Source organism: Xiphophorus couchianus, chromosome 2 (genome assembly GCF_001444195.1).
Source record: "Xiphophorus couchianus chromosome 2, X_couchianus-1.0, whole genome shotgun sequence".
NCBI lineage: Eukaryota > Metazoa > Chordata > Actinopteri > Cyprinodontiformes > Poeciliidae > Xiphophorus > Xiphophorus couchianus.
In genome coordinates, this window is record NC_040229.1 from 17,811,215 (window position 1) to 17,837,077 (window position 25,863).

General features: G+C 39.5%; 1 protein-coding gene across 3 annotated transcripts; it reads right to left on the minus strand.

Moving 5' to 3' along the window:
* Positions 1-1,182: 1,182 nt before the first annotated feature.
* On the minus strand, positions 1,183-25,730 carry rfx4 (regulatory factor X, 4). 3 transcript variants are annotated; one of them, XM_028001884.1, is made up of 19 exons: positions 24,965-25,730; positions 23,935-24,862; positions 22,365-22,451; positions 22,169-22,229; positions 18,821-18,944; positions 15,359-15,420; positions 14,981-15,194; positions 14,471-14,548; positions 14,226-14,389; positions 12,506-12,606; positions 12,361-12,419; positions 12,107-12,251; positions 11,751-11,845; positions 10,578-10,695; positions 8,715-8,834; positions 7,762-7,920; positions 7,508-7,673; positions 7,278-7,416; positions 1,183-3,676 (listed from the first exon to the last, which is right to left on the minus strand). In XM_028001884.1, the coding sequence occupies exons 2-19, from the start codon at positions 23,975-23,977 to the stop codon at positions 3,404-3,406; spliced, it is 2,208 nt and encodes a 735-aa protein (XP_027857685.1). In that variant the 5' UTR covers positions 23,978-24,862; positions 24,965-25,730; the 3' UTR covers positions 1,183-3,403. The 3 variants fall into 3 exon arrangements, with proteins under 3 accessions (XP_027857685.1, XP_027857690.1, XP_027857678.1); XM_028001889.1 differs by having other exon boundaries at positions 7,508-7,634; positions 7,762-7,923; positions 24,965-25,729; XM_028001877.1 differs by having other exon boundaries at positions 7,762-7,923; positions 24,965-25,728.
* Between the last annotated feature and the right edge of the window lie 133 nt (positions 25,731-25,863).

Consider the following 25,863-nt stretch of genomic DNA (forward strand, 5'->3'; position numbering starts at 1 on the left):
TAAGACAATGGTAATATATAAATTGAAAAACTAGAGTTGTGACAATAATACAAGTCAGGACTTTTGCAGATATGAAAAAATAGTACATTTAAAAAAAAATACAAGTATATTGAGATGTGTGTAACTGTTGCTGAAAAATAGGTAATTTACAATAAACAATCTAAAATAAGCAGGAATGTTAAAACTTTATGTGCTTTGATGGGAGCTGAGATGATGTTCCTTTAATGCAGTAGCAGCTCTGAAGTCACATAAATAAATAGGTGAAGATCATCTTTCATTCTAGAAACCTTTAAGAAGTGATTGTTCATGAAAGCTACATTTTAATGTGCTTCAGTTGTTTTTACTGCATTATAATTTATTACATTTAAAAGAAATGTTCATGTTTATTCTTTATTCTTTCCTCTGGGTGGATGATGTCATCAGCTACATCCTGCACTGGAAGTTTCTGGATGCACCTTGAGAATCAAGTTTCCAGATTTCCTTATTTTAATGTCACACCCAAGATGTCGCCTTTGGTGACAGCGTGGTTCTCACAGCTGCCAGATGAGACGGCGTAAAGATCTCAGAAGAACATGGCGGATATTGCTGTTGACATTAAGGTCAGGCGATTATATTACAATGAAGGGCCGACGTCTTTATTTTCGTTTTTGCAGCAAACAAGTCGCCTGTGTTCAATGTCTCGGCAGTGAATCCTGCAGGATTTCAGAGATGTAACACAGAGGACTCACTCTGATATATAAAGAAACGCAGTCAGGGGTAAGAGGTCAAAGGTTGTGGGACTAAGATGCAATGACCTCAGCACAGCAGGACACTCGCTCAATTGAAATGGACTTTATTCATCAGTGCGGCTCTTCTTGTTCAGACCCAACCCCCATTTAAAAGGTTCCTACTGAGTTTATGAAGATGGAAAAAATAGATGAACTAAAATGACTCCAGAAAAAAAAAATCTACTCATTGATCCGTGTCAGGTTAAGATGATTCCACTTTTTAAAAAAAATGTTGGTAATGTTGCTTTTACAGTTTTCTTACGTGCTTAAAAGCTGTTTTAACAAGTATCAGACCATTTTAAACAAACAAAAACAAGCATTAAGAAAACTGGAATAAAATGAAGTTAAATCCATTTTGTATTACTTGGATTAATAAAAGAAGTTACAGTAAAAATGTAAACAAAACGGCACACTGTGAGATTGGTCTTATAGTTTATAATCTGTAATTTTCAGAGTTCATAGGTGGTCAAACAGTTTTTTCACCGACAGAAAACAGTTTTTAGTATTTAATGACAAAGTATCAAGGACACATTGGAACCTGGCTTCTTCGTTTCTTTAATAACAGGATTTGCAAAGTATCTAGTAACTACAAAGTCTTTTGTTTGCAGAGTAAATCAATAGTTTATTTTTCTTGCAGCAGCTTAAAAATGAATGAATAATGGTTGGTAAAATTGTTCAGTTCAAGACGTGATAAGCATTTGTGATAACTGGTGATCAGTATTTTCTATTGATGTAGTGGAATCTGGCCTACTCTTCTTTGCAGGATTGTTTCACATTTGATCACACCAGGTTTTCTTTAATGGCCGGCCAGTTTCTGGTGATGCCACAGCATCTAAATCTGATTTAAAGATAAAGTTTTTTGGTGCTTTGGAGGATTGTCCTGCTACATAACTCTAATGAGCTTAAGGTCACAAACATATTCAAGATTTACTAGCTAAAGGCGTAAATCATGGTTCCATCATGATGCTGTCCGGGATCCTGAAGCAACAAATCAGTCCCAGAAAATTATACCAGCACAACTGTGTTTAACTGATGGTGTGATGACATTTTTCTGAAATCATCTTAGTTTTACATTAGGTGTAATAAGATGCACACTTTACAAAGCAATCCATTGTTTTCTCATCAGTTAATGTAGTATTTTGCCAAAAGTGCTGAGGTTAATCAAGATGTTTTTTGGAAGGCATTCGCCAGGATTTTGTATGATCACTGTAACACGGATGCAGTTTCTGCCCAGTTTCTCTTTCTTACTGTTTAATCATAGACGCAGCTCTTAACTGAGAAGAGTGAAGCCAGTTTTGCTTCACATATTGTTTGGGTTCTTTTGTGACCTTCTTGGTTTAGTTGCCAAAGGATTCTGAGTGATTTTGGTTAGTTGGTGACTGTCCCACATTCTCTTTTATTTGTGACTTCATGTTGTCAAACAGGTTTCGTTTAAGTAACTTCTTATCTCTACAACTCTGGCAACAATCAGGCTTTAGGTGTGGCGACTGAAAAAAAGAAACAATTTTCCAAAAAATGCAGTCAGACAGTTTTTCCTGGATTTAACAAGGGCACCATTTTGGCCTTTTCCTTTAACAAATGTAACTATTTACTTTGGGTACACTGGTCTGATCCTAAACTTGTTGGTATTGTTTTAGGTGTGACCAAAGCCAGAACAGAACTATGTGAAGGCCAAATACGCTATTATGTATATTTGAACAAAAAGTGGCTATGTGTTGGGTTTTCTCAACATAAAACTCATGAAAACAGCAGAAAAAAAAATGACTCGCTGTTTTGAATTGTTGAATTATTTATGAGGGCGGAATATTTCCAACATAATTTAACTGTCACCACAGATGCTCTCCAGTGCTTTTTATTTACAGAAAAGTGACTTCATGTTACTGTACACTTTGATATTTCCCTTTTTAATAAATACCCATAGGGTAATAGGTCCTCCGTAGCTTTGAGTGCATTATAAAACACACAACCCTAAGTTAATGCATCCTTTACTAACCATACAAAACAGAGACGACATAGAAAATATAGCATTACACCATGTTACAAAGTTACAGAAAAACTTATATATATATATATACCTATCTTTATAGATATATAGTCACAGAAAAACAGCAGAAAAGCTTGCGACAGGATACATGTGTTGTGTTTAAGTTAACTATCTGAGATGGAAACACGTGATGGTTGTCAGCTCAGAGTCACAGACCTGGAGTCCCAGGAGATGGTTAAGGCGGTGCAGCTCATCGCGACGAGATGCTGCAACAGTGCTGAGCAACGCCTGCAGGAAAACCTGCAGCTGCACCGGTATCCAAACACAGCACTGAGAGCAGCAAGGGCAACTCTGGCTGAGGTGTACATTCCTTAAAACAAAGGCACAGCTTGGCAGCAGCATTGCACTCTTTATATGATTTTGCTGCAGGTTCAGACAATCAATATGATTTGTTTTCCTCCATCAAGTGTTTGATGGAGGAAATGATTAATCGGAGATCTGGTCGGGTGACACCACAATCATCAGGGCGACCGATGTAACACACCTCTTCAAACTTGTCAGTCCGGCCTCCATTTCTTTCCCTTTCCTCTTTGTCTTTGAGAGAGTTCAGAGACTGCAGCTGCCGGTTTATCAGGTAAGGAGTTATCAAACCCTATTTGGCCCAGCCTGTAGTGGCCTCTCCGTTGATGTAGGCAAAGCCTGGAAAATGCTGAGAGTGTTCGTACTCTGAGTTTCTGCGAGGGCCGAGAGGAGAGTACATGTCCCCAGAGGTGGCATAGCGAGAGGAATGCATAGGCGGGCTGGAGTAACAGCTGTTAGCAGGAGACACATCTGGCCAGCGGGGGGCGATGGGTGCAGGGTGCAACCGAGGAGTGCTGCCCATCAGGCACGGCTCCATTCGGGGCATCTGGCTGTTGAGCTGGTACTGAGGAGGAGAAAGACAATAATAATTAATCAATAATTATTTTATAAGCAATTAAATAAGGTTTAGAACTGATCTTTGACATAAAAATAAATAAATAGGGAAAAAAATTAAAATTTAAAGACTGAATGTTGTGTTCACTTGCGTTGTCTTTGACTAACATTTAAATTGGTTTGATGTCCTGAAACAGCTAAGTGTGGAAAACATGCAAATAAGCTGGAAATCGGGAAGGGGCAAACACCTTTTCACGCCACAGCATTATTAGCAACAACAAAACTAAATAATCATCACAATAAAATAAAACAAACCAAATATAGATCCAAATGTACATCTGAATCAATAAAAATGGTAAAAAATATTCTGAATTTATAAAAAAAAACAACTAAATCGTTATGCTGAATTCTTCTACCTGTAGTCCTTAAGTTTAGATTGATGATAAGCTTTTTTCTTACACATCAACAAAACATTTAAAACCTTGAAGGAAGCATGAAAAGCTTGCATCAGTAAACTCCCTCCTTTCTGAGACCTCGGTGTCGTCTCATATGTGAACCTGTTTATGTGAGCCAACCCCGTCGATGGTAATTTCCTGTCGGGGGAAATTGTCTCACAAGTTATGCCAAAAATAGTCAAAACAAAAAAATTAAGCCTCTTAAAAAAAAAAAGAAAGTATTTTCCTTAAAAAATGGCTTTTCTATTTGTTATTTGCGTTGCCTGTGGTGACGGCGCACAAAGAACAATGAGTTAATCTGCCTGGTGATAAAAATACTATGGACAGATGTGGATCCGGATGAGGTTGTAGCTCCATGCCCGACCTCTTGCTCTGACAAAGTGGAGTCATTGTGCTTCATTTAAGCTCAGACGGGTCTAAAAAAGAAAAGTGGAAGTAGGAGTCTTTCCCCTTTTTCTGGCTAAATATAAACACGACAGTCGATTCCATTATGAAGGATCACGGCACGGAAAAAGATGGTCAGAGCAGAGCAGACTCCTCAGCTGCCTCTTGTTCACAGGCAAAGAAGGGGTCGTTGCATAACAATATTTTAATAAACGCCCCTTCTGCCCCACTCTGTGGCTGCTGGCTCAAACACATGAAGAGACCATTGAGAGCTGGAAGGAGGAGTAACAGAGAGGGGCCCCTCTTGGCCCCTGGTAGAGCCACCTTTCACTGTCTGCTTCCGCCGAGCGGAGAGGGTTTGATTCAGAAACGTTTAGAAACACTGCGAGCTCTGAAGTCCGGCCGATTGCCCCCCCCACATCATAAAAGCAGCGGAGGCTGGCGCTCCATCGACAGGAAATTACCACCAAAAGAGCGAATTTACACCACAAGCTGCAGGAACGGCAACATCTAGGACCGAAACCTCTTTTTTATATTTAAATCTTTTGTTTAAAACAATAAAGATACCAAACCGATTTCTTTTGCAGTTAATCAAGCTGAGTTTCTTGTAGATTTCAGATAAATTAACAACCTGGAATACATAAAACCGAGCAGATGGGAGATGTGTGTGTATTCTCCTGGTGGACAATCCACCACCTAAATATCACCTGAATCTTTGCACATTTTATCACAATACAACCACAAACTCCAAAGCATCTTAATGGGGTTTTATGAGATAAACAAACACAAAGTAGTCCAGAATTGTGAAATAAAGAACAAATAGTTTTTTCCAGGCTCAGTCAGATAGGATGGAGAGTGTGTTGACGACAATCCATCCAAATTTACAGTACCGTAATTCTGCCACACTTTGCGCTATCTGACAGTTTCTAAAGGGGGGGAGACGTTCCGCTTTCCAGCCAATGTCGGGTTATTACGGTAATTTCACCCCAGCGGTAGCCGGGAGTGAAATTAATCTGAGAGGCAGTCTTTTAATAGACGGTAAATTGCAAAAATAATTTTATAGATATTGAAAGTTCCAGGTTTTTTTTTACCCCTCCAGGGGGTCGTTCGTGGGCTCTAGTGTTCCTTATGTGACAGTAGGCTGACAGGAAACAGGGAAGGAGAGGGGGGAAGACATGCGGCAAATGTTGTCGGGTCCGGGAGTCGAACCCGCGACGGCCGCGTTGAGGACTCAAGGCCTCCAAATACGGGTCGCGCTAACCACTACGCCACCACGGCACGCCCGAAAGTTCCAGTTTTTATGGATAAATTGGCAGGTATATTTACTCACAAGGTATTTACAGAACTGCGTACCTTTAAAATAAGGTGGAGATTTCAAACATGAAACTAAAAGAGCTAAACACCAGTTGTCAAGTCTTGTCACAAATTCTCTGTTGGCTTTAGAGCTGGACTTTAAGTGATTCAGCCTGAACACCAGGTTTCTATCCATTATTACCCTGGATGTAGCTCCGTACTTCTTCCCAGCTTTCTTGCCTCTGGTGAGGAGAAGGATCCCCACAGCATGATGCTGCCACCAGCATGTTTCACAGTAAGGATTGTGCGCTCTAAACATTGTGCAATGTTAAGTTTTTTGCTGAACTTATCCCTTTAACTTCAGGCAAAAAAATTCAGATATATGTCTCATGTGACCAGGGCAGCTTGCAAACAAGACTTCTTTTGACGTTCTTGTCAAAAGAAGATGATGATGAACGCCATCTTTGTGAAGTGGGTTAGGATGACGGCTTGTCGTTGTCCTAAACGCTTTCCATTCTCAGAGAATTATGTGAGAAGTTCACAGCTTGAGATTATGTTTTATAATCTAACCCTGCTTCAAATTTCTCTATAACTTCCTCCCTGACCTTTCTTCTTGAAGCTGTTTGTTCTCTAATGGTGTCACATAACAGGATTTAAGAAGATTACGTTAAACACAAGTGACTTCCTCAGGAAAGTGGTCCTACTGGATTTTATTTAGGGGCAACAGACAAAAACAGGGCTGAATAATATATGCCACACTTTTCAGATTTCTCTTTAGATGAAAAGCTGTAAACCAGGAATCGTTTTCACAGTAATGCGCCACTTTATGTTGGTCTGTTGCAGCAACATAAAATGTGAAAAAGTGTAAATTATGTGAATAGATTTGGAAGGTAAAGTAAATGTTAACGTGACTTGAAATTGCTACAAATAATTTGAAAAGTTACATTTTATAGTACAGAAGAAACACTTTCTTTAAAAGCACTGAAAGATTTGAAACTTAGCTAAGCTGCAGACTGAAAACTTTATTACACAAAATAAAGTATTTTAATTAGTTAAAAGCTTTTCATTGTCTCATTTAAAATACATTTCTATGAATTCTTCTTTTTAAAGTAGGACTTTAACAGTGAGGATGTTCTCATGTTTTACAAACAGGTTTTTCTTGGGGCATGCATCTGAAAGCTTCATCTCTTCACACCTTTTAGCTTCATTTGTCATTTTATAAATTAAATACTAACTCCAGGTTCGGTGAGTTTAACATACATTAACGTTACTCAGCTTTGGTGCCTAGATGTCTGACTTTTATCTTTTTCCATCATTTTAACTGTTTAAATAAAAGAGAAACCCATAAAATACGGATACTCGTCTAGAACATTGTGACTCTTTGGTATTGTAAACAAATGTTTATTTGTGCTTCAAAGTTAATTTTTAAAAAATTATTCAAACAGTGAGCTAACCCGATCCTGCCTGTGCAGCACTGACCTGTGCAGAGGAGCGGTGGTAGGCGGAGTAGTGAAGTGGGGCAGGGATGGCCGGCTCGTGAGCCAGGCTCGGGTACTGGCTCTGGATGGAGTGGGGGTGCTGGTTGGTGTAGCTGCCATAGTTGTAGCTACCGCTGTATCTGAGACAAGAACAGCAGCAAGACGTGTCTGATTAGCAGTGAAACCAGTAAAATCTCCTGTGGGTGCATTTAACACCAGGGTGGTATTTACCCGTGCTCCTCCCTGTGGGCGTACACCGGCATCCTGTGGGCGGAGGACGGCGGTGGGACGGGAGCGCTGCTCCTCATGCAGGACAGCTGCTGCCCAGCCTCCGGAGCGGAGCCGCCCGCTGTGGTCACTGTGTATGTAAGGGACCAGGTATATGACTGAACAGCGCCTGGCAGACACAGAAACAAACGTTTCGGCGCGGAGTAGCTAAATAACGTGGAGCATTTTGAGCCACTTCGTTTTCTGTCCTGTCTCACCTGTGGAAGCGGTGACCCCTGTGTACTCTGGGGACAGGGCGGCAGTGGGGGAGCTGGCCGACGAGACGTCCACCGATTGGACGGAGCGGGCGGGAGAGTAGGACCCCGGAGATGGGGAGGTGGGGCTGGTTTCTGTCAGCGTGAATTCTTCCTCTTGCTCTGCTGAAAGAGTCAGGAGAGGACACATTTGTGGAATCAAGATTTGCTGGACGCCTCCACAGAAACTCTGATTTTCACTAATTTTTCTTTAAAAATTTGCTCAATTGCTCTCAGATTGGACAGAGGGCCTTTCTGAACATCAGCTTGCAAGTCTTGCCAATGATTCTCAATAGCTGGTTGATACAGCATCCCAAAAGCACCTGATAAATTAAAAAAAACAAAAAAACAAACTCAAAAAGGTTTTTTTGGCTTCATGAGTCCACAGGATACATCTTCAAGAATAAAAACGCTTGTCCCCGAGTGCATTTTCAAACTTTAATCTTACTTTTCATATTGTTTTGACTTTGTAATTGCTTCTTTTTTTCGGAGTGGCCTTTCAGTCCATGTTTGTGCAGGACTTGTTTCGCTGTGGCTAACAGTGAGGATGTTTTACATCAAAACACATTCAGACATATGGAAATTATATCAAAGGATGAACCGAATCTCTTCCTGGTATCTAGTCTAATTTCTTCAGATTTTCCATGATGTCACCCGTGTTTGAAATGTTGCCAAAATACAATCCCAGGTGTTCCTCTGATTTACTCAAATGATGTTAACCTAACCTATCTGAAGTCTATCAAGACATTACATCATCATCTGGGCGTTACCAAATAATTTAACAGCAAAATAATTTTGGTGAATGTAAACCTCTAAGTTTGAAGAAAGTAATACAGAAACAGTAAATAACATTCCTGACTTAAGCTGACTTTGTGTAGCTTTACTCTTCACAGGTAGCTCAGTGTTTGAGGCCTCACCTGTGCTCCCCTCTCCTTTCATGGCCCTCATCAGGTCGTTGGCCCTCTCCTGGAAGTGCAGCGACTCCAGCAGGTAGAGAACGTAATCATCAAACATGAGGTGGATCAGGTGGAAGGACCCTGCAGACACAAAAACACAACATGCTATCTCTTCCTGCTAAAACCACAAAACATTTTTACAGATAGGAAAACTAATGAAATAAACGACGACTGTCTGAGCGGTGATGACTTCACATCCTGACAGGAGGCTCGCCGTCATTAAAAAACGAACCAACTCAGCCTCAGAAATATGTTGGCTGACCCCAGATGTCACAGGGAGCAGATGAGGCAGCAGCATCACAAACGTGTCATTGTGCCGCCGCCGTGCGCATAATAAAAACACTTTTGGTCATTCAGGGGAGCGGGGCGCAATCCTGGACACTCATAAAATGGGGTAAAAAACAGTCAAATGCCTCGGGAAAGGGGAGGGGTGGTCTTTGTTAATTAGCTGTTTGTGCACAGAGACCTGCTTTATCAAAACACCGCTACCAGCGGTGTCTTTCATATTCAAAGAAAGGGCGAGTATAAGACAGAGAAGTCTGTTTTTGTGCCTCTTTCACTTTTACTGCTGCGTTCTAATGTTGGCTTGTGCACAACAGGTTGTAAAAAAAAGGCAGCCACTGGAACAGCCCAGCCAGAATCCCAAGTTAAATCTGATGGAGAATCTGGGAGGAAGCTAAAGATTCGGGTGATGGCAAGAAGGCTTTCCAACACTGAAGACTTGGAGCTCATCGGTAAAGATAAAAGGACAAAATACCAGTGAAAGTATGTAAAAACCATGACTACCATGATAAGAAGGAGTTGATTAATGTAAAGCCAGTAGAGATTGTTTCCTTGATTATAGAGAACACCATTAACTTTAATTTTCAGTAAAATGTCAATAAAAACAGATTAAATGTTTTTTTTCAAAGCTTTTATTCCCTTTACATGCCTGCCTCATTTCCTCCTAGGAACAAACTTCTTAATAAATTTTCAAGGGAGGTAAACAGTTCAGGACCTACATGTTTGGATCCTATTTTCACTTAAAAAGATACAATTTGCAAGTCTGAACTTTGAAAGAGAAACAAAAAGTCATCACTTGAAAGAATAGAATGTTGGACCTTTTTAACCAACCCAACCTACAGTAGAAAAAAATACTGCTGACTTACTTCTCAACAAATCTTTCACACACACACACACCCGCATACACCACATTAATAATTATACTGCTACGGCTGTGCAAAGAACAAAATGTATAGAACTACATTATTATTAACTTATATAGCTAATAGCAGATAGCCTGGTCATTGAACCTATCCATTAGCAAATTAAAGAAACTGAAAAATGGTGAAATTTGGTTTGATGTTGTTCCAAAGTCCAAGATTGGACAGCAGAGGTAAATAAAAGACGTCATAAGTAAACCCAGAATCAGTGTGACCCTTTTTACTTGAAATGATTAATACCAAAATATTTCCTGAATCTCTCTAAAGTTGTACTTGTAGCACAGTTGGAAAACCATCAGGAATCATTTCTGCTTTTCTATTTCAAATGAAAGCAATTACGCCAAGTAATGTGCTTTACTTTTAATTTTTCTCTACAGATACTGAGAAACAGTGGCACTTTCAATTCTTCATACAGTGGGAGTCTCATTCTGTGCCTAAAACTGACATGATGTCATTTCAACGGGGTTCCAATGGCTTTGTAATGTTTCGTAAAGAGAATGGATTTTAACAGGTGGCTTATCTGCAGAACCTCAACATAAAATCTCTAAAAATGCTCAGAAAATTTGGTTTCCTAAGCAGACTGTGAACTTGTTCATGTCAGCATGAATCGTTCTGGGCTCACCAAAGCTGGGCGCGCTGTGCAGGGTCATATCCCGGATGACTCTGGTACCAAAACACGACCACATCAGCAGGAACTGTTGGGCCACCTTCTTCAGCGAGCCGGGCCTCTTCCCCGCCACCTAGAGAGAGAACATTTCCATGAGAAAAAGATGGAGGTGGGGGGGAGGGAGCGCTAGAATTAACCCCTGGGTCCATATTGGGGCTTAACCCTCAGGAACGAAAAACATGTCAACAAGTCAACTATTTAATTTGCCCCCGGGGACACGCCTTTCCTATTGAACTATTGTCTGGGCGGTGGAGGACGTTGCCAGGGCGACCAAATTTTACAAGCCCATATCTGGCACATAATGGGTGCAAATGGGGAGCTTGAAGACATCATTAACTGGGAGGATTGGGAGCTAAGTGCCTCTGAGTGAGAAAGGCATGCAGAGGTGAACGGATTTTAGCACTCTGCTGCACAAACAGGTTTATTAAACAAAACTAATCATAATTGTTACAGGTGCAGCTAGAAAAATTATCTCAGTCTGGTTTGTGTGTTTAAAATTTTATAAATTTTTATTATTTCTTTTCTTTATAGCAGCCAACCCTAAAGTAACAGTGATGTTTTTCTAATAGATTTTTTCTAATTAGTATTTTTAAATAAAAAATATTATTGCTTTCATTTATAATCAGTTTTTGCAAAATTATTTTTAGACTCTAAAAGCAGCCTGTGTCTATAAGCTATATGATTTTCTTGGTAAAAATCTGGCATATTGATGATATTTTACAAAGGTTTTTTTGTAAATTGTTTTTAAAATTAATTTAAAATTTCTGCTGTTTTGTCTGACCATTTAAAAATATATATAGTTTTGATATACAGTTAATATTTTTTATTTTTATTTTGCTGCAGTGGTATGTGACCTTGACCAAGCAGCAGTCCACCAGGGAGGGAAAATCTCACCAACATCTATAAATAAAATGACGATTTTATTGGTTAACTTCTTGAAACTGGAGGACATATTCTAAAAGGCTTCTAGAATTAGATTTTATTTATTTTAGATGTTTTTTCCAGACCTTCTGTTAGGAGGGAAAAGCTTCAAAAGTGTAAAATAGATCTTGTTTTGCAGCTATTCACATGTCTGTGGGATGCGGAATCATTCATAAATCTTCGTTTATCTTTATTGCCGTCTCTCACCTTGACGACACAGCGGTCCACCATGGAGTCCAGCCATTCGATGTAGGCCTCAATTGGAGACTGCTCTTCCAACAGGCGGTCAAATTCCTGATACACTGAGTCAAGAGAGGAAAAAAAAACTTGACATAACTTGAACAACAGCCTCGTAGCGCAGCATCGTCCACATATCAGTGACCTCTGCTCCTCTCAGGAGCTGAATTGTGGCGGCTCGGCGGGGCGTTGGAGAGGAGGATGAACTTGTTTAACCTTTTGCTCTCCGTCCTCGGTGCTTTGACTCCACCGGTCGTGGGAATGATCGTCACTGAGTGTGTTGTTTACGCGGCAGTGAGAGATTGAGCTTTAAATGTGACACTTACAGTGCATAATAAGCTGCCTGTGCTCCTCCTGCGAGTCCTCCATGGTGTAAAGTGTCTGCTTGGTGATGCTGTTCAGGTCCACGTTCCTCCAGTCCTCCAGCATTTGGAAGGTGATGTCGGCACTGTTTATCACGGTCCGAGATGCCTGGGGGCCGCATGAAATGACAACATAACGCCTGTGTGCCGCTTATCTGATTCGTGTCTTTGTTTTTCATATGGATTTTAATAAAAACATTCAGAAACACGACATTCACCTGACAGAGATGGTTTAATGACGTTTGCCGCTTCAAAATCTGGGAGAATCTCCTCGACACTGGAAATAAAATCATAGAAAAATGGTCAATATTGGGGATGCGGCTTATTACACGAGCAAATATAAATCATTTGTGGTTGACTTACGTTCAAATTTGATGTTCCTCAGGTTTTCAGGAAGGTCATGAAGTGCTATTTTAAGCCACTCATCAAGCTGTTTGGCAAATTTCCGAATAACCTGAGTCAAGCTGTGCAGAAGAGAGACAACAGAGTGGATTTACAAGACCTGCAGCTAATGAGATTTTATCCTGAGGTTTCATCCGAAGGGCATCACATAAGAAACAATCCAAAGCTTAAGTTAGAGCAACATTCGTAAAAGGAAATGTTTTCAAAACATTCATCAAAACGACTCATTAAATCTTTTTCTCTGCTGTTTATAAGGTAAGCTAAAGCCACAGATACACTCTATATTTAGCAGTAAATGAAGACTACTGTGGGGTAAAATCTGCACTATTATTATAATAAGATATTCTTAATAAGAAAAATGTCTATAAATAGTGACGGCAAAGGTTTAACTCGTCACAATGCAGTTGCTTGGCAGCGTTTGCATAAACAGTTTGAAGTAGAGACACAAAGAAATCAGTTCTTAACAGGAATTGGAGGACTTTCAGCTCTTTGAGTCCCATTTATTATGTATGAATTAAAAACAAATATTGTTGAAAACATGCTGTATTTGCATTTTGCAACTAAAACAAAAGTTGAGAGGCAAAACACCATCAGAAAATGCACATTTTACGTCAGCTTGAAGAGACAGTGGTAGCAAGAAGGTCAAATCAATTACACCAAAGTTGATCTTTTTTTATTCTTATATTTCCACCTTTGTGGTTTACAGAATATGCTGGATTTGGAGTTGTTTGTAACATTTTGAGGGTATTCAAGTTCAGTTAAGATGCTCAATCGAACCATGTTAGTCTGTGATATGAGTTGCTAAAAATAACAACTCTGAACATGAAACAGCAACAACAACACCCAGCAGGAAGATTAAGAAAAATATCCTGAATCCAGTCTATCTTCTAGCCTAAAGCTTTGTAAACTACAGATCAAAAATTGGCTCCAAAAATGATCAACACATCTCTAAACTGAACCCACGCTCTCAAATCCGAGGAGGTCGAAACACTTCTACAACTGAACATAAAGTTTTCCATACCACAAAAATGTAAAAAATCATTTTTTTTTACTGTCTGACGTTAAATCAGACGAATCTTTTTCTGTTTTAGGTGACTTAAGATTACCAAAATGTTTCCTAGATGCCAGAATGCTGAAAGGTCATTCAGAAAATTACCCCAAAATCAACGTACAGAAGGTAGATTATAGTTTTCTAATATACACAGCAACAACTTCACTAAATACTGTAGGTGATATCACGAGGAAGAAATACTGAAGCAATATCTTCAAAATGAACAATGACTCTAATCAAATTAGTTGACATAAAGACAATGAAGTCATTGTTAGGAGTGGCCATTATAATGTCTGATCTCACTCTTTAAGAAAATGTGTGTGTAGTGCTTATGAGGTGTGTGAGCAAGACGGCTAACAACCCTGACTCAGTTCTGTCAGGAGGAATGGGCCAAACCTCCAGCAAACTGCTGGGAGAAGCTTGTGGGAGGCAGTTCAACCACATACAGAGAAAACGTATGCCAACTTCTGACTTTAAAGACAAACAGAAATAATTTTCCTAACGCAGCTAAACAGGAGCCGCCTAGTCTGATTTAATCTCAGACAGCGAGAAATAAAGGGTTTGTGTCTGCATGTGAGCATCTAGCTGTAATCCCATCAGACTGACGGCGATATGGAAACAGATGCTCACCTGTCAGGTAGTGCTTGCAGGACGGTGGGCATCAGCACCCCGGAGATGGCTTTGTAGAGGATGGAGTCACAAACACCGACGATGTTGACCACAGTGGGGGAGCCGAGGACAGGGAGCATGTGGGGCGGCATGCCCTGCCAGAAGTGCAGCAGGAAACTTTGGACCTGCAGGCGCCAAGCAGGCGATGTTTACAAGAAGAGGTTTATGCTTATGTTTCATAAAGTGGGTAGAGTTCAAAACCTTGCCTCGTCAAAATTGGCTCTGATAACCGTGTCCAGTATCCTCTGACAGTGAGTTCTGTACATCATGATGAACGTTGACACCTGAAAGCAACAACAGAGTATTAATCTGTTCACAGCAGAAAGTTTTACAGCCTTTTTTCCCCCCTCTTTTGAGGTGAAACTAAAAAAAAAAGTGTTGCAAAAACAAGAAAATAAATCTGCCTGTGAACCAATAAATACATGTTACAGGTCCAGGCTGGAGCAGAGCGATATAAAACGAGCTTTAGAGATCAGCAAAACACAAACCATTTAAAATCATGGCCCCCCTTTTAAAAGCCGGACAGCTAGTGCAAGTCTTTTGTCCACTGCTAGATCTTATTATCTGCCCCCCGAAGATTAAGAGTTAGTGAGGAGCCAGCACATAAATCCTTAAGGTCCTTCTCTCAACGCAGATAAAAGAGTCAAAGAGGGGGAGCAGAGATGGTGAGACGGGGGGAGCTGTAAGTAAGTAAGGACTTAAAAACTGTCCTTTACCCTCTCCTCTGGCAGGCTGGCAGGCAAATTTAGGTCTTTGACATTTGGAAACTCTGGCAGGAGCGTCCCCAGCTTGGAGCGCGGTGAATACGCCACTGTCTGCTTCGTGACCTCTTTCTTCCCCGTCTCGTTCACCCACGCCGCCCCCTTTTTGGAGTACATCACATCGTAGTACGGGGACGTCTCCTTCACAGCAATCCCGTAGTAGTGGTACCTGAGGAGGACAGGATGTCTTTTGAAAACATGATAATCTACCACTATGAGCAGCTTCTAAGTGAATTTGTTACATCTTAATGAAAAACTTTCCGTTTAAGTTCAGTGTGTCTGTTTCTGCTTGTTGTTTGTGATGCGAACAGAAGAACAAAAGTCCAAACTCACTTGGACTGTCCTCTTGTCCCCAGTCTTCTGGTTGTCAGTGCTGGGAACTGCTGCCTTATAATCTATTTATGAAAAGGAGATCAGAGCTGTCAGTACAAACATGTTCAGTCATCAACGTTTATGTGTCGGGAGAGCTAAAGAGACCCCACTTCATATTTTATTCACTACTTCAACTAGGCGGAACCCTAAGAAAGTGAGTTCAGGTGAAACTTCTAAATAAATCCATTTTCTTTCCTCTATTTATATAAATAATCTTGGGATATGTCAGCATGGGATAGTTCCAGACCCAGCTATGGCTCACCTCTATGCAAAACATGCAAATATTCAAATCCTTGCAAAGTAGCAAGTATTCATTTGAATACATTTTTTAAAGTTTAAAGTATTTAATGCCCCAAAAAAAACACCTAAAAAAATGTTGTTTTTTTTTACATGTTGCAACCCATTTCTTCTTAACCTCAGAAGTTAGGTGGCACCAAGTACCTTCATTGGCAGAAAGAATCTCAGTTTGTTCCAGATCATGAAACAGTTTTCAATATTAGACAAAGTTAGCACAACTAAACACAAAAAGCAGTTTTTAGCTTTTCAAACCAACCTGACTATTTTCATAAGTACATGCCCCTCTTGTTAAATCACTCTGAGTATATTCATTGGACAGATGAGCACAATTTTTCCACTTCCAGGCCTAGAATCAAGAAAAGACCCAATAGAACCTGTCTGACAGCATGAAGTAGGATAAAAGTTTTCAAAAACTAACATATGACATTTAAAAAGGATGGAAGTAATTTCTAAGGCATTGAGACTCTATTGATTAACAAACATATAGAACAGTGGGTAATCTTCCTATGACTGCTTCAATGACCCAAACAGGAGATGGCAACAAAAAAACCACAGCAGCATCTAAAGCACTGAATTCATCACTTTCCTCAGTGACACTCAGTGTTAAAGTCTCAACAATAAGAAATAATCTGAACTAAACTGGTGTCAAAGTGAGAGTTCAAATAAGAAAAGAACAAAAAGGACTTTAACACTTTTCTGGAAATATGTCTTCATGATAAATCTGATTTCTCTGGGTAGAAGAGACAAAAGTGTGACTTTCTGGACGGTGTGTGTCCCGTTTCATCTTTTATAAAACTAACAACGCATTTCAGAAAAACGACATCACAGCAAAGGTAAAAGAGTGGTGGCAGTACTGCGATGGCCTGATGCTTCAGAAGCTAAACGACTTGATGGACCCGTAGAGTCTGCAGGAGAACGTCATCAGCTGTTACCTGGAGCTTACTTAGACTATGCAGCAAGACAACGACTTAGAGGAAACCTGCAAGAACCTAAATATGATTGAGATGCTCCAATGTGAGCAGAGCGTCTTGTTTTATGTGTAAAAAGTATTGATCTCTGCAACATACTCGATGCGGATTCACTGTTCTCTTTTAGTAATTCTTAGTCATTTTAAAAGCAGCTTTCCTTCCAATTCTTGTAATTAGATTTTTAGATAAGAGTATGGAATATTTATAATTTTTTTATTTATTTAACCTATTTACACAGCAGTTACTGTACTGGACAGCTATCTAAAAGCCACTTTGTTGTGTTTTTGTGGATTTCTTTGTTTTAAATGCACATAAGTACATCATACGATGGCCCAGGACTTAATGTAATGTTTGATTGTTGATTCTATTTTGCATGACTGCGTTTTTGTGCTTTTTATAATGTAAATCCCTTTGTAATGCCCTGTTGCTGAAATGTGCTATACAAATAGAAATTGATTGATTGATTGATCATACAATACACTATTAACTACTGGACATACACTGCCAAATCTTTTGTTAAATCCAATTTGGCAGACAGGCGAAAGAGCAACTCAACAATATCCAGATCCTCCTTCTACTGTAGAGGACTCAAGTAATGTGACATCAAATAACCCTTAAACACCAAATCTACTGGTGTATTTTCCAAATAACAACTTTGTATTTGGAGAAAATTACAACTGATCACCTAGAAAAAAATCATAGAATGCCTTAAGAAAATAAAAAACACTTACAAATAAATCCTGACCTACAGGATCAGAATTCATGCATGAAAGGATTAAGTTGCTGTCATGAAGCAACTGTGTTTCAGCAAGACATTAAATACAAGTAAAATAAATCCTGTCACTTCTGTGATGTCCAGTCATTTGACTCGTTCCTTTCTTCATCAGCCTCTCCCATCCTCACTCCTTGTCCTTTTCATCTCCCCTCCTTCCTTCTTTCCTCTCTCTTTCTTTTCTTTTCTTTTTTTTTTTGTCTGCAGAGATTGGCTCCTCGGTCCGGCTCCCGGTGCAGAAACTTTAGCAAACAGTGTAGCTCTCCATTGTGTGGGATGAAAAAAGGGGCCAAGCTGTGAAGTTTCTGTCAGGCCCCGCTTGATAAATGAGCAGACAGGGAGGCAGCCCGGACCCTCTCTCGTTTTTTTGTCCCGAATCAATGAAGCCTTCCTAAAGGACACCCCACACTGCTCCAGCCACTGATCTAACATTCCGCAACATCTCACCCTTCCAAATTTCCTTTAATTACACATTAATCCAGGCCCCTTCTCTTTTTCAATATCTTCCGACAGGAGCTGGCGGAGGGGCGGGGGCGCGCTCGGGGTGGGGGGCTGGGGCCGGAGCCCGGGGTACAGGGGACGGCTGGGGGCAGGAAGGCTGAGGAACTTGTTGGGGTTGTGGGAACAGACGAAAGCACATCTCCTTTGGCTCTAGATTAAATGTTCACACTGAGCTGCAGTTGACGCCGCTTCAGGAGCTGCAGCCCAAAACCAAACCATGCAGGAAAATCTGCACTCAAGTAAGAGTAGCGCAACTACAACATATTTTTACTCAAGTAAAAAGTATCTAAAAAGGCAACTCAAGTGCAGAGTAACTAATCAAAACATCATTTAATGTTTATAAATTACATCCTCAGATGGACAGAAATGTTAAGTTATGTGGAAATGATGGTATTTTTTTAATGACCAAATGAAAACAATTCATTTAAATAACATAACTACAAAATAACAAAATCAGGCAAAAGAAAAAAATGTCTTTCAATATGAAACTTGTGAAACTTTAACAAATGAAACTTTATGTCTGGTGATTTTTTTTTTTTGTTTAAAACAAGCTGGTTCTTCATCATTGAGTGAAGTTACTCACAGTGGGTAGAGTACACAGAAATCTTTCTTAAGTAGAGTAGCAATACTTCATGATAGAATTACTTAAGTAAAAAGTAAAAAGTACAGTGTAGTCAAAATACTCCAACCAAAATTTAAGTAAATGTCACTGAATAAATGTAACTCGTTACAACCGAACTCCGGACCATGACTCAGATTACAACCTTTATTTTACCTCATACACAATCTGTGAAGTCACTTTAGGAGATTCGATGAAAATATCTCAGGAAAATGAATTTAGCGCAGCATGAGTTACACTGATGGAAACTAAAATTCGGAGCTCACCTTTCCAAAGCTCGCTGCGTTCACAGGTTGCGTGTCGTGCTTCTCGCTGAAGTCAAGGTAGTGCATGTAGAGCGCACTCCTGGGGATGCACACACCTTCTGCTATTTCGTAGTTTTCCTCTAACCTGTGGCACAACACATATGAGGGGGTTGCAACCTCTGGATGAGCTTTAAGCAACAATGTCTGGCAAAATATGTGCGGGAGTTCATTTATAGAAATGTGTGAGATTCGACACTGGAAAATTATGTGGAGAGAAAATGTTATGAGTGTAACCTAATAGTAGAGGATTTGGTTCAAAAGTATTTTTATTGGCTTGCAGCTGCTTCATCAGAACAGCAGTTTTACTCATTCAAACCAAACAGTGAATGTTTTCAATCATATACAGCAAACAGTGACAGTTGCTCAGTCAGCAACCTTTCATCAATTAACATTTCATTATGTAAACAACAACTGGTCCACTAGGAGCCCCGACGTTGTAAAGCAAAATAATGGATTTGAAGTGGCTGCATGGTTTTTGTTAACTTTTGTCAACTTTCAGATGCATCTTCGCTATTATTTTTAGCTAGTTTTCAGAGTTATGTCGCCACGACTGCATTAAGCCGTTCAGTAAATCGTTTGGATGTACATTATTTTATAGCTCATTAAAAACTTTCTGCAAAGCATTCTAAAACAGCCTTTCAAATTGAAATACTTCTTATGCTTATTTATAGGATGGCTAGCTAAAATTACACCTGCTTGATTTAAGGAAAATTGTGGACGTAAATGTTATTCGTGGTTTATTTTTATTCCTATGCCATTAAGCCTAATTTTCCTTCTCTCCTCATTATTCCTAGTCTGATTTAATCCAAATTAATCTAAATCAGTTGTGCAGTAAGAATCCATCCAAATATATTTGATATGCAGAGCAGGAGATGGTGTTAACAAAAAATAAACAAATATTAGTTCCCAGCACTGGGTTGCAATTTTGATATTTCAAATGTTGATACTGTAGTGAAGTTTGTAACTTGTTAAATTGTGCAGAGATGTTGTGCAAAGCTTTGTTTATCTGCATGAATGCAAAGACAGTTTTTTCCACTCCTAAATTGTGCATTTAGCTCTCTTGATTACAAAAAGAAGAAAAGAAAAACGTATCTAATACTGAACCCTGAGGAACACCATGAGCATAAGAATTTAACAGAAAAATAAAATAAACAAAGAAAGACTGGTCTTTACATGAGCACTTTCTATAAATTTGTAGGTGGAGGATGTATTTGTTAAAATTAATATTTTATGAATAAACACTTTTATATTTCTATTAACATTGCACAATGTTTTCAATTTTGAATATTTGCTTCCCAACATTTCTGTGATCATCTTAACGCATCATGTTCAGTCATTGTGAAAAGAAAGTAGAAGCATTTTCATCATCAAGTTTTATTTAAATGTTTAAAACTAAATTCATATGATCTACAGCGTGTTGTTTTATACAGGACGTGAGATTTTAGTCATTTCAGGGGGCTGCAACCTCTGGATGAGGTGATAGGTTTTACTTTTAGCTAGTTTGCTAAAAGTAAAACTTATCACTGCAACGTGCTCATATAGAAAGCAGAGGATCCCTACAGTATTTTTATGTGAACATTTTATAAACTTGAACGTTAAACACTTTTATTCATCGTTTAATTTGGACTTAGTGTTGACACTAATTCTCGACAGACACATTGTGATTAATCTTTTTTATGCACACAAACAAAAACGAACTAAACTGAAAACTAAATAAAAGTCAACAGGAAATGATTTTGTCTAAAACTCAAAAGTGACAGCTGCAGTATGACAGATGGTAACCAGATTATTCCCTTAAAATTCATCTGCAGGCCTGAGTTTTTGTTTACAGTTAGGTTCACTGTTTTTATTTGTTTTGTATTTTGCTTTTATTAACTAGAAAAATAAATGAGTTTCACAAAAAAATATTTTTCCTTTGTGTTTGATGTCTTTAGTCAAAACACCAACTCATAAAATAATTGTTTCTTTTTTCCTGATCATTGTAGAAGTTCATACAAACCCACAAAATTATTCATATCCCAGCAGAGTTAGCTTTACGTTTGTTTTTATTCAAGCAAGCAGGAGTAAAGATAGGCACTTTTTAAAAGATAATAAAATATATTATTATTATTATTATTATCATTAATCTAACATTTTTTTACATATCGCTTTTGACACTTAAAGAACTTTTTGTGTTAACCTTTATATTTGTTGCTGCTGTTACACCTGAATTTCGCCTATGTGTGACAATAAAGGCTGTTTCTATTTATGTTTTTATTTCTAAGTCAATATAAAAAGAATATCAATTTTGCTTTATATTAAGATTTTATGAAGAAAATTGCATGTTAAGAATCATTCCTAGCTTTATAATAAATGCAAGAATCCTTACTGGAATTCCAGAAATCAAACCTCTTTTATCTTTTTTGAAATTGCTGATCAGTTTTTTAAAATGTTTTCACTAGTTTGTTGATAATTTATCTTTGGAGCTGGAAGTGTTGGAGGGCCTCCTTGACATCACCCTAATTTTAACTCCCTTCACAGATTTAACATAAGATTCATATCAAAACTGACATTATTTCCAGTCAAAGGAAACATTTTGGTAAAACAAAATATTATTTCAAACCAGCCTGGGGTTTGAATAAATTATACTGCAGCTGACAAAACTAATTCAATGTTTTCATATTTACAGCACATTGGAAAAAGCCTGCATAAATTAAACTAGTTCACAGCTACGTACATTATACTAATTGGTCAAAAAGACAAGCAATGACAACAGTAGTGGCACAACTTTTGGGGCATTTGTTTAGCAAAGGAAAACCAACATGCAGAAGGAACTGTCATGTAAAGATAAAACTGAAGCGCTACAAGAAGAAAACGCGTTTAGGAATACTTTCACACTCAGCAAAATTGAAAGATAAAATCAGGTCTTGTTTTTGTTCAAACGTAAAAGTTTAAGATCTGATGGAAATTGAGACTTAAATGAAGCAAATCCTGAAAATGATCTGATAATCTGAGTGAGCTTTTAATGCACAGCAACTAAAATTCACAGAAATCTGATTTAAGACTGATATGAAGGGAATCTGACAGGTTCAAAAAATGCATGAGGGTTAAAATTTTTTATTCTTTAAGAATAAATAATAATAAAAAAAAGAATAAATAAAAGAATAAAAAAGGTGAAAACTTCATATTTAACAGACATCCTGTGCTTGCATATTAATTGTTCCTCCCTATTATTTTTACTATATATTATATGAGTTTTAAATGCTCTTCTTCCTTTGTTATTATTATTATTATTTTTTAAAAGAGTAATATTTGATTTTAGTGACTCACCATTCCAGAGTAGCTGGTGTTGAATGTGGTTTAGTCGCTCTGTTATTCTCCTTTTCCTCATCTGCAGCAGTCAACAAGCATCAGAGTAAATCAAATTAATACAGGGGCAGAAAACACCCTGATTCTGTGTTGGTAATGCGAATGCAGTGAAGGAGTCTGAAACAAACAAACAAACGTCTGGAGGTTCGCTGCTTACGTTCGTCGTTGGACATGTTCCCCAGAGACGTGTGACTGGAGTATCGCTTGCTCTCACTCTCATTGAGGCACCTTTCGATCCAGCTCTCTATGAAGATTTCAAAAACAATATTTGTTCTTTAAAAGTTCTCCTACTTCTTTAGGACAAGATCTAGGTGAGCTAAAGGGCTAGTTTGGTTTATTTCTCTAGACCTTTTCGGCACTGAAGGAGCATCGCCCGGCAGCAGAACTGAGCAAAAGCTGTATTTACATAAACATCGTGCAGGACACTTAAAACGTCACTAATGTGACAGGCCGAGGCCACAACAAGCGATTGGATGGGGCGGCAGCGCAGCCGTGGGTCCCGTTTGAGATGTTTTCAGCAAGACGGCAGGAATCCAGCATTGTTCTCCAGAGACGACGAGATGAACACACAGAAGCTTAAAAAAAAAAAAGAGCCTGGGCGCATTTACTGAAGCAGTCTGCTGGAATAGAGGCCATTGTGCTCATTTGATTTCTGCTTAGAAAAAGCCCGACTGGTGTGCTTTCTGAGAGCGAGCAACAGCAAAACAACAATGCTTTCATGTGGGAGCTGCATGATAAAGTGAAAATCCTTTTTAAAAAAGAGAAGAAAGTGAGTCGGCGGTCAGGAAAGAAGGAAAACGAGATTGGTTAATAATCATCTTCTCTTTAGTTTTTATCTGAGTATTTTTAAAAATGTATTTCAAAGGAATGACTTAGTAACTTTCTGCTTTAATTTTGAAACTTTTTTTTTTTAGTGTAGCTGCTGTTAGAGAGGGTCCAGGTCACAGCAGATAATAAAAGCTTTTGGAAGTTAGAGTTAAAATTTACAGAAGGTGCCTTTCAAAAGGACACAATAAAAAGTTTTTTCACACTACATACGAATTATACTGAGTATAGCTGTTTGAAATAGTTTGAGGTACGTCAAGTTTGAATTATTGTTATATTCCCATCTATTTTGCTTCAGATGCATTTATTGAATCGAAGCCTCTCAGTTTGCCCAAACTGCCAGTTTGTCCTTCTTTTCACATTGAAAGGACAGAAAAGAAGCAGCTTGGAGATGCATAAGTGAATCCACTGAAGTGAAGCTAATTCTCCACAGAGACTCGGAGCTCAGGCTTCATTTGCCACAAGAACAGATAAGTTGGGGGGATCCAAATAATTGGATTAAATCCGATCAACAACCGAGATGGATGTTGGCCCGTTTATCAGCAGGAACAAGCAACACTTTCCTGCGAAAGCTGCCAAACCTCTACAAATGAAAAAACAAAGGAGAATATCTATGCTTTATCCTTTGTATTTTGAACTACTAACTGTTTTAAAAATAATTGCCTTTTTTCACAGTTTTTTGTTTTATACTCAAAACTTTGGGAGCAGGTGCGCCTCTCTGACTGCCTTTTCTGAAACAGATCCTGATGAAAAACAAAATAAAAAAAATACAAAAATCAGATTCCTATTTACCAGAAATGAGACCAAAATGCTCCACAGCCGGTCCAGAGAAAGTTTGAGACACTACCCAAAAAGGGCGCAGCTAAGAAGCGAAAGTTTGCGTCCAGTTTACCAGGACTGACCTGTGGAATCCATGTCCGGCTCCTCCAGCAGCCCGCAGTGCATCCTCTTCCCATCAACGACGCCGGCTCCTCCGAGTAAAATGGCTCAGTGCACGCTCTCTGTCCCCCTCCTCCGATGATCTCCTCTCGGCTCGTCCTAAGGCTCCCTGACCACTGCCCGTCACGGGAGATGTTGAGGCTCTGGGGTTCGCCCGGAGAAGGGCGGTGTTGGTGGAGGAGGGAGAGAGAGAGGGAGGGAGAAAGAGAGAGGGGATGGAGGGGGGCGGTGGGTGCAAAGAAGGGAGCAGGAGACTCCAGAAATCCAGCGGGGGGAAAGCCAGACCCGTCAAAATGTTTGCTGATGTTTCATGGGAAAGGGGCTGATTTTATAGGAGCCCTGATGGGGACATGTCATTGATAGGCTTGGAAGGCTGATGAATGGCCCCAAGTCAGATGGGGATGTGGCAGAGCTCACTGGAAGTCTTTTGTGGGGCTGTTTTGAATAAGAAAAGCTCCCTCCAAACCAGAAAAAAAGAGGCTTAGATCTACATCCTAACACTGTGGCCTCCCCGCTCTCAGTTATGGCATTTCATACATTTTATACACCCAGAAGGTCCAAATGAACTCACTACTCAACTTTACAGTTTTTTTTTTTATCTCTTCTCTCCTCTATGAACACATCCCACAGCCAGCTGTTGCCTCACTTGAGTTGCTCCTTCAGTAAAGCTGCTTCTCGATGTTCCTCTCCTTCCAAACATTTTGAAACTTTACAGAGGCATGTTCAAAGTTAAAGTCTTCGTCATTCTTTTTTTTTTTTGCTCATTCTTTCGCCTTATTTTCTCTTTTGGTGTGCCTCTGAGAAGAGGGAACGGCCACAAAAGAAGACGGGGGGGTGGAAGTAAAAGTGCAAAGCCCGAGGCTGGGAGGGCTCTGATGGAGTGCCTGAGAGCTGGAGAAGGGAAAGCTGTGATTAGAATATGAATGGAACGGCAGGAGAGGGGGGAGAGGAGACGGGCCGAGGAGAAAGGCGGATTATGGCTGAATTACTCACCACACCACGGTAGGCGAAGGAGGACTTTCTCTTTCTCGGCTCGCAGGCTGATACTCCATGTTGCTGCAGACACCTGATGCACGGCAGGGCGAGAAGGCGCGGCTGCACCCCCAGACTCTCGCTCTGCGTCGCTCTCAGACAGGAACAGGTGCAAAGCAAACAAGATCTGATTCATTTCAATCATTAAAATATGTATATTTTTATTTCCTCGTTACAACCTCGTGGAGAAGAACATGTGCAGCCTCTTATTATTATCACACTCTCACTTACAAACGCATACATCCTTGCTTTTGTGGCGTTAAAAAAAGGCCCCAGTTGAGCCGCGCACGCGTGTGTATGGGGGTGTGTGTGTGTGTGTGCGTGTGTGTGTGTATGGGGGTGGGCGTGCGTGTGTGCATGCAAGTGGGGGGTGTGGTTACGCTGCAAGCGACGTTGTTGGTGGCTACAGTTTAAAGAGGAAACCATACGACTCAAAGCAGCTTTCTCTCCCCGCTGACATCGACACGACTTGGGCGCTGGCGCTCAATGTCCGAGTGATGTCAGCGAGCGCCGCGGCGACCCGAGTCCAGCTGTCTGCTCGTCACGTGGCCTCCAAAATGAGAGATGTCAGCTCTGGCTGAGGCGCTGTGATCGTCTCCGATTGTAAACAGATAACCCCCCCCCAAAAAAAAAAAAAAAAATGAGAGGATTTCATGAGAAGTCAGTCAGTTACTTTTAGAAAATATAGAAACATTTAAATTAGATTAGAAATGTTATAATTTAAGAAACAAGTTAAAAGTGGAAAAAGAAAATTCATTAAAAATCATTTTTAATATTTTAAGTTTTCCCATGTATGAATACTTCATGCCTTACTTATATAGTTATTTCTAGCATTATCAAGTAGCAAGTATTGGAACTTG

Coding starts and splice junctions, on each gene's coding strand:
- rfx4 (XM_028001877.1), bottom strand. CDS start 23,977: ATGCACTGCGGGCTGCTGGAGGAGCCGGACATGGATTCCACAG. Junction 15,195..15,358: donor GGGACAAGAGGACAGTCCAA/GTGAGTTTGGAC, acceptor TGTCCTCCTCAG/GTACCACTACTACGGGATTG. Junction 12,607..14,225: donor CTGCAAGCACTACCTGACAG/GTGAGCATCTGT, acceptor TCTTCTGCACAG/CTTGACTCAGGTTATTCGGA.